This window comes from Salvia hispanica, chromosome 2, assembly GCF_023119035.1.
Source record: "Salvia hispanica cultivar TCC Black 2014 chromosome 2, UniMelb_Shisp_WGS_1.0, whole genome shotgun sequence".
Lineage (NCBI taxonomy): Eukaryota > Viridiplantae > Streptophyta > Magnoliopsida > Lamiales > Lamiaceae > Salvia > Salvia hispanica.
Genome location: NC_062966.1, coordinates 8,589,101 through 8,597,799, shown reverse-complemented (window position 1 = coordinate 8,597,799; position 8,699 = coordinate 8,589,101). Strand labels below are relative to the sequence as shown.

Genomic DNA, 8,699 nt, shown 5'->3' with positions numbered 1-8,699 from the left:
TGAGGGGCTTTATGCTTGTTTATAGAGAGAGAATACTTTAAGTAGGAGTAATTTGTTTTCACTGTGTCTATATTGCTTTTTAGGGTTTCAGTTTCTTAATTACTTAGCCTTTAAGCTTCTTTTTGTGTGGAGATTGCATGGAAAAAGTGGAGATTTCTTTTATGCGAAATCATTGAATAATTCAGGGAGGGAGAGAATATTTTGATTGAGAGCGTGGGTGCCCAGCATTAACACACTACTTAAGACTATATATATTTGGTTTGACACAAGCATTAAGCAAACCATTCTTTGTGGCTTAATTCCAGTGTTACTTTCTCTGGAAATTAATTAATATATCTGTAGGAATAAAAGAATGCATATGAAATTTTTTAAAAATATCATAAAAAAGGAAAAAAAAAAGGTCAGTCTTGAGGGTTGAATAAACAGTGGCATTTCCGAACAAGATAAAGTTTATTTGAGCTGGGATGCTTCCCCACCCCATTTCTTTTCTTGCATGGGAGTACTATCACATGATACTACCAATTGCACCTACCCCCAACCCCAACACACATGTATATATAGTACATCATATATATATAGTGTATGTTTGTGTGTAGCATAAATTCTCACATTAATTATTGGTGAAAATTTATGTTCCCAAACACACCCTAACTAGAAATGGCTCTCTTTTCGAGAATTAGAATGTTTCTTCAATATGTTTATCCCTTTCAGATAATCGAAAAATATTAGTCCTAGAGTACCACTCCCTCCATCCCACAGTAGATGTCACAATTTCCTTTTTAGTGTGTACTTCAAAAGATGTCATATTTACTTTTGTGAAAAAATTGTCTCTCACATTAATATAAATATATTATTTTCTCTCTCTACTTAACACATAAAACAACACCTCCTAAAATCTTGTGTCATTCTCCAAGTGTGACATCTATTATGGAACGGAGAGAGTACTTAAGATGTTTATTTGATAGAGTTTTCTATATCCATATATCTCTAGTTAAAAGATGCGTGTTTTACACTTTTACTTAAAAATAGGTTCATTAAATTTGAGTTGGACTATTAAGTTACTTGGCAGTCCACTGAGAAAGAATCATTTTGGAGGTGATAATATAAGAATATGTTGTCTAACTATAAGAAGCAATTAAGAAGTAACGGAAATTAAAATCCAATATAAAAACTTCCAAGCCTAATTGATTGATATTCTTTTATGTTCCGATAAACATGAGTATTGTTAATATCATGAATAATTCGGCTTTTGGGGGAGACGGTATATATTATGGGTAAACTTTTTGAATGATCTCGATTAATTGCAAGTGACTATTCTGTGCATATTAGAGAAATATGGAGGGAAATGTTGAAAAATATTGGCAATTTCAAATTATACAAGTATTTTTATTTATTTTTTTGTTGAGTTGAAAGAAGAGCGAGGTCGGAATTTTTACTCTAATCTATCACCTTTATAAAAGGAGAATATATACCTCTAAGGTATAGTAAATTTGACTTGACAAAAAGTAGAAAACAGTGCAGTCGTAAATTCAAAAAATACAAAGACAATGAATTATGAAACTTGTTTCTAGCTTGGGTTCAATTCAATTATAGCTCTATTATTGGCATTTACAAGTACAACAATATAATGCAACACTTTTGTACAAGTAACTAATCTTGATAGCTTTTCTAGTACAAGTAAAATTATGTAGCACATAAGCAGTACCTTACTCTAGTTTTAAATTTTCCTTTTATTTTTATTTTTTCTTATAAAATTAGATTTTACTTTACTTATATAAAGGCCATCATAAAATTAGGCCATCACAATATGAACGAAATTGGAGTTGAATTATCTATAAAAATGTGAGTTTTCATTTCCCTTGTCTCGTCTCCTTGAAGCATGGTGCTCGGTTCGATTTACTGTCTTATCAGATATCATCAAATTGTTCATCACCATATTTGTACCGTCATTCTCCTACACGATTTATCAAACGAACAATCACATTCGTTTGTGGCATCATTCTATCAGTCAACGACTTTTCAATCGAACAAATTAATCAAATCCGTTTAGCGCCATTCTACCCTCCACAATTTATCAGACGAACAATCACATTCATTTGTGGCGTTCTTCTACCTTCCACGACTTATCAAATGAATATTCGTCCTCGTTTGTGGCGTCGTCATTGTACTAGCTAGTCCACGTTATTGAATTTATTCAAGTTGGGTGAACAAGTGATCAAACCCAAATTACAAGGCACATTGAATTTTAGGCATGTTGCATGGGAGGAAATCCATTGCCTAAGTGCGCATGCAGAGTTTGATGTCATTGAAACTATAAAAGTGATAGAAATTTGGATGCGAATGCGATTGGCTTCATGGCATGGGCTCACCATTTCTTCAAATATGAAAGAGAATAGACGCAGAAATAGAATTGTTGGTATGGTTACTGTTTTTTAACTATGTGAAAACTCAAAATCTATAACTATTCAACACTTTTTCACTACAACTCCCAGCTTGTAAGACCATCATGGAAACCTACTTCTCACTTGTCGGACTATCAACTGTCTGAAAATACATTAATAAGCTAAGCAAGTTTTTTTTTTTTGAGTTATCACTCTGTTTTGGCACTTTGCTGTTGCTGATCTCCTCTCAAGGATAGGGTGTCACACTCATCTCCTCTCTTGTCATTTCTCAGATTACCATACACTTTGTGAAACTATAGACTTGTCAATTGTATACAACATATCATTACATATTTATGACTGTACTATATTATTTCCTCAACCAATAAACTCAATGGGTCTAATTAATTAATGGAGCAGACACTACACGGATTGGATATGATCTGTGCACAGAAGCGTTACTAAATCTTCTTCCCATCAATCTCTTAGCAAAAATTGGCTAATACTATTAAAGAATAATTTCTCAAATATTGAATGACAAACACCTTGCATATAATAGAGTAGCAAAAAGAAAACCAATAAGGGTTCTTCAATAACTGATCTCGTTCAGGAGTTGAAAAAATATAGTAGGGACAAGGTAGGCAATAATAGTAGTAGTAGCACAGAGGAGTATGTTTGGAACTTGGAAGGGCAGTGAATAGTCACATTACAAAGCATAATGTTCTTCTTCTTTCTACCGGTAATAAACACTCATAACCTAATACACAAAGGTGGTGTTTGGTTTACTAGATAAAATAGTAGTAAGATATAATCTAGGATTAAGTTGTGAGATTATTTAGTAGGAGGGGGTTGGCTATGACAAAGTACCACATGACTATCCATCTAGGATTAAGTCATGAGATTCACAATCTCTTTTTGAACCAAACATGATACAAATTTAATCATGGGATGTAATCTTGCAAACCGAACACCCCCAGAGTAAAATGGAATAGAAGACAGGCACTACATAAAATTCATGACTCATTACATGAAGAAGAAGATTAATTAGAAAAATATACATACTCTTAAAATCTGATGAAGACTAATTAATCTAACTCTCCCAAGTTTATCAAATGTGCCACTTGAAATAAAGAGAACATATATTAAGTTTGATTACATCGATTACAATAATACATGCTTATTCCCTAGAAATCAACACAAGACAATGAAAAGTTATCAAGCTCATCTCAATAGGACAAGTTCAACGTTAGACAATATCTCCAACCATACACGAAATTTGATTTTTTTTGTGTAAAAAACTTCTCCAATCATACTGCAAATCCAAACCAATTTTTGCGTTTTTCTATGGAACAACATCAAGTATGGGTGTGTACTATAGCTACTGCAAAAAATTTGTGTAACATCCATGCAATGGTGTATAAAATTTAAGTTTGATGTAAATGGTTAGAGATGACCTTATAAACAAAACGCCTCACGAGTAATCAAAGAGAGGTATAATTTAAATTCAAAAAGAAAATAGAATTGATACCGAAAAACGTGTTGGTAGGGTTGCTGGTGACCCGATTCTTAGCCGCGTAAGCAATTAGGCGATGACATGTAAGCAGTTGTGCTGCATGCAAGACTCCCACGCACGAGTAGGTCGTACCTCACGCTGGATCCATCGCCTTCTACACTCGATTTACACACATTTGTAAGCATCATAGTCATAGATGAACTCTACTCTTCAACTACTATCACTCAATGTCTCAACAAATTGGTAATGTGCAAACATTATCGACAGTGATGGTGGTTTCTTCACCTACGCAACCAAATATTGCATTAACTTCCGTTATTTTTCATCCACATTTTAATTTAAATATGTCAAGTTTTATTCGCTCTATACTACCACATTTTTCTAGCTTGTATTCCTTCTGAAGCCTATTCAAAATGAGACATTTTTTTTGTGTGAGTTGACCAAGAATGTTAATGCCTTTTGAGCGCAGCTTTTCAGTTTAAGTTCATTTCCCCATCCAAAAAAATGAGACATTTTTTAAGAAATTATATTTTTAATGAGAATATTATTCTCTTTATTTTATTTATTTCAACTAATCTTCAATTCATGTGCATTAAATTTTGTTGCTAAAAGTCGATCGTAATTCATTATTGGCCTTTTCCAGGGAGGTGATCATATAATAACTCATATTTATGGTGATAACCTAATAAACTATCATTCTATGGACGAAATATATCATTTTATAGAACAGAATATTATTTTATTGATTAAAAGTATCATTTTATGCATGCTGAAAAAATATCATTTTTAGTAAAAATGATATTTTTAACCCATTAAATAATAGGTTATTAGGTTATCACTATAAATATGGTTATCATTCTAACGCACCCCGCTTTTTCCATTTGTAGATAGTAGTACGATTTTGTTCTACTAAATATTACACATAAATAATTGTTTAGTGTGCACAAAATTGAATGGCGAAAATTTGAAGGGAGATAATTCATTGTTGGTCTTTTCCTTTTGTTGATAGGAATTATTTACCTAAAAGATATAAAAATTCCTCATTAAAATATTCAACTACATTTTTCTCTCTATTTATTCCACCTAACGGCTCTTCCTAAAATCTCGAGCTACTCAAGAATATGGACATCTTAAGTGGGACAGAGGAAATAATACGTACGGATATAAGGTTTACTTACTTTGGCCGTAATTGAAAGGTGGAAGTAGTTTTCCATGACTTCTTGTTTTATTCAATAGTCCTTCATTATTATTGCTTGTATTACATCCAACATGTAACGCTTCAACCTATTTACTTTAGCTTAATACTCAACTACCAAAGGTCTGTAATATATGCAAAACTCAATCTTATTGCCGAACACAGAACTATCCTACGGAGATCATTTTTAGATAAGATGAAGGTCATTCTTAGACTGATTTTAGGTCATGATAGTAAGCATGACTTGAAATGATATAAGTACTAACAATGATATCCGTATTTTTCAAATTCGGATTTTATAAAATGACTTAAAAATAAAACAAACTAAAAATAACCTAAAACAAACTAACGATGATAGGTTCGATATTTCGGCAGTAGAAATTATTTCGACATTGATTCAAACCCCAACTACCAAATCATATTTTAGTGCAAAATTAATAAAATATAAGACTTTGATTATGGACGAAGGGAGTATGCAATGATGATATTATCAATTGAAAAAAAATTACTTAGGGAAAAGGGAGCACATTTACCTCTTTGTTTATCGACAGGGGCTTCATTGTTTGGACAAGGATAATAAAGATTATTTACATTGTTTTCCACGAAATTGATCGTTATCGAGCAGGTGAGTCACAAGCATCTCCAACCTTTTCGAACTTGAAGATGGTTTAGTGACATCTGAACTAGCATAAACCAGACAAGAATCCTCCTGTTTACGCCCATAGCTAGCCATACACCAACCCCCAGGAGTAAACTGGCTGGCTGATCTTCTCAGTAGAACTCTGTCGATTTTATTAAGAACAGCGTCGCTCCCAATTTTATGAGCGAATGGGGCCCCGCTTTCCACCATCCTCTCAAAGTCGTCTAGGGTCAAATTCACGGGCTGTTCCCTCCTAGTGTCCTCCCACTTTATGAAGTGCAGGTCGTGGTTCACCGTTGTGTTCTGATAGTGCTTGTGATTGCACATCACGGTGTGGAAATATCCCTCTGACGCTGAGAGGAAATTTGTATAGTACATGAGGAGAGTGCGTGGGAGATTATCCCATCCCCAGATGCAAAACTCGAGAAACGACCTTGAAAGAACCACCCAAGCAGAACCTGAGAAAAAACAAGTTAAAAGAGAAACTGGCAATTCCTAAAGCAAAATGCTATGAAACCAACACACACGATTGTAAGGCCGATGGAGACAAGTTATTGAGTTCTGTGCATAAGTGTTGCTGATAGGAACTCTGGTGTTGCGAGTGTATGATTAGTTATGGAGCATATTAAGCAATATAAACAAGAGTGCACAGTAAGATATATTGCGAATTGGCCGTGTAACTTGGTTCTAACTTCAAGCTAGCATTAGTCGATACAGCTCCTATAATAGTGTAATTTAAGAATGATTTACAAATTCCAACATTAGCTATGTGAGTGTAACATGACCTTAATTTTTTGGGGATTTGGTGGGACTCATAACAAGTCTTGCTTCTACATTGGATATACAGTTGTTTCTACACTCATCTTACCCAACTTTGTGTCGCAATAACAAAACTAAGTAGTTTTAGTTGTAATAATACTTGTACCCAAAGGATGCTATAAATTTACAAGTCACCTAACTTGAACATGAACAATAACAAACAGAGAAGCATAGAAGCACACAAGTTTTGAGCAAAATTGTTATAAATATCCTAATTTTAGGTGTTGTAGAAGCTAAATTGGTAGCCCCTATACAAGACTAAAACAGCACAAGACTGTTTTTGCAGTCTACCTGCACAACACTTTGTGGGTTGCTTAATGATATAGCTATAGTAACTGTTTCACAAGCTAAAGATGAATAGGCGTGTATATACAAGATTATCCATCCTCAAACCTTCATGATATAAAGAAGTTATATAAAAGAGATGAAATTTGAAAAAAAAAACAACGTAACATGGCTGATTTGGTATCTACCATTAAATTGAACCAAGGAAGAAGTATATTTTTATTTATTTTAAACAGTTATGAGCTGGTAGATTTAAAAACATAAGAGTTTAGAAAACTGATGACCACACAAGAGGATGCAGTTTCTCATCAAGAGCCCCCATAAGACCATAAGTAATTACATGATATGCCAAGCCTGGGAAAGCAGCTGTTTAAATATAACAACTGACGGATAATTGTCTTTATCTTTCTCATAATATGCCAAGCTCACTACAGCAAAGTCTATACTATAACTTATAGCTAAAGAATTTGGTAAATTATAGGTATACACAAGACTCAAATATTAATGTATATCTAAAGCAAGCAGGAAACAACTGATCATATTGATATTTTGAGGTAATACTAATACCCAAGTGATGGGATAGGATAACACAGAAATCAAATGCAACTGATAGCATAGAAGGATCAAGTTTTGTGTCAATGCCAAGAGGAAGCATTGCCAGAGCTTTATAAATATTAGTAGTATTTGATTATAATTAGTAATTACATGATTTACATCACACACTGTATCTCATTCTCATTCATAAGATATAACTATGGGCTTTGATATTTATGGAAGTTATTAGACTTGAGCTTTATACACATAAAGTAGGAAAATCAGTAGAAAAGTGTAAAAGATTTCAGGAATACCAGTGAATAATTTGAAAGAAGCAGGCAATGATCTTTTCTCCTTGGCCCAGAAAACACCAGATTTCTTTGAGTGATACAATCCAGGATCAATTATTATAGGCCTAGCTCTTTGGTGTCTGCAAATAAAACATAAAACTGAATTATAAAAAGAGATTATTAAACACCAATACAAGTGAATGTGTACAAGTTAAGTGCTCACTCTTTCCAACCAAAGTCACTAGTATGCTCAATGAAATTCAGATCCCTAGGCAAGTAGGAGAAAATGTGCAGCAAATCTGTAACAAAAGTGACAAATAAGAGATATGATCTACAAAACCAAACACCAAAAAGCTCACCATCCTGAGGCATAAGCGGATAATCGGAAGCACCAAGGTTAACAAACCAATCCCAGCGCTTGGGCTGCTTGAGAAGAATGGCGATGGCGTGCAGCGTGGAGGCCATCTCCGTGGGGCCCTTGGGGGTGAGCAAGTCGCCCTTCCCCATCACCATCACATTCCTGAAGCTCCGAATTAGTGGTGCAGACTTGACATACTTGGCGAGGTCTAGCCTTTCGGAGTCGGAGGCCTCCAAATCGAGATGAAGGAGATAGTAATTGCGCGGATGGTACGAGGCCTGAAGCAGCCGCCTCAGGCTCGCGCCGTCGCCGCTTGTGCCGGAAATGAAGTAGGCGAATCGCGGCAATTGGGGGAAGTCTGGGAGATCGGAGATGGGGGTGGGGAAAGAGGAATTATTGGGTTTGAGGTGGGATAGAATTGAGATGAAGATGAGTATGAGGGCTGAAATGGATGCGAAAATTAGGGGCAATGAACATTTTCGGTTGATATGAGCTCGTTTCATTACTGAATCATGTGTTTTTTTTGCAAAGTTTGGCGGAGTGGAGAAAATGGGAGAAATGGAGTGATGAAAACTTGGATTAGAAGGGAGAGGGAAGCAGTGGGTCAAGTGTTGCTGTGAATAAAAATTCCAACAGTCTCCATATTGAAAACAATGTTGTTGATATTATCTTTTCTGCACTACT

General features: G+C 34.7%; 1 protein-coding gene across 3 annotated transcripts; it reads right to left on the bottom strand.

Annotated features, from left to right (window-relative positions):
- Window positions 1–3,384: 3,384 nt before the first annotated feature.
- LOC125208311 (beta-glucuronosyltransferase GlcAT14C) lies at window positions 3,385–8,656 on the bottom strand. Of its 3 annotated transcripts, XR_007174092.1 has the most exons (6): window positions 8,017–8,656; window positions 7,881–7,956; window positions 7,682–7,797; window positions 5,623–6,187; window positions 3,910–4,048; window positions 3,385–3,565 (listed from the first exon to the last, which is right to left on the bottom strand). XR_007174092.1 is itself a non-coding variant. In XM_048107893.1 (4 exons), exons 1-4 carry the CDS (start codon window positions 8,516–8,518, stop codon window positions 5,673–5,675), a joined length of 1,209 nt encoding a protein of 402 aa, XP_047963850.1. In that variant the 5' UTR covers window positions 8,519–8,656; the 3' UTR covers window positions 5,562–5,672. The 3 variants fall into 3 exon arrangements, 1 of the variants encoding a protein (XP_047963850.1); XR_007174091.1 differs by having other exon boundaries at window positions 3,385–4,048; XM_048107893.1 differs by lacking the exons at window positions 3,385–3,565; window positions 3,910–4,048 and having other exon boundaries at window positions 5,562–6,187.
- Between the last annotated feature and the right edge of the window lie 43 nt (window positions 8,657–8,699).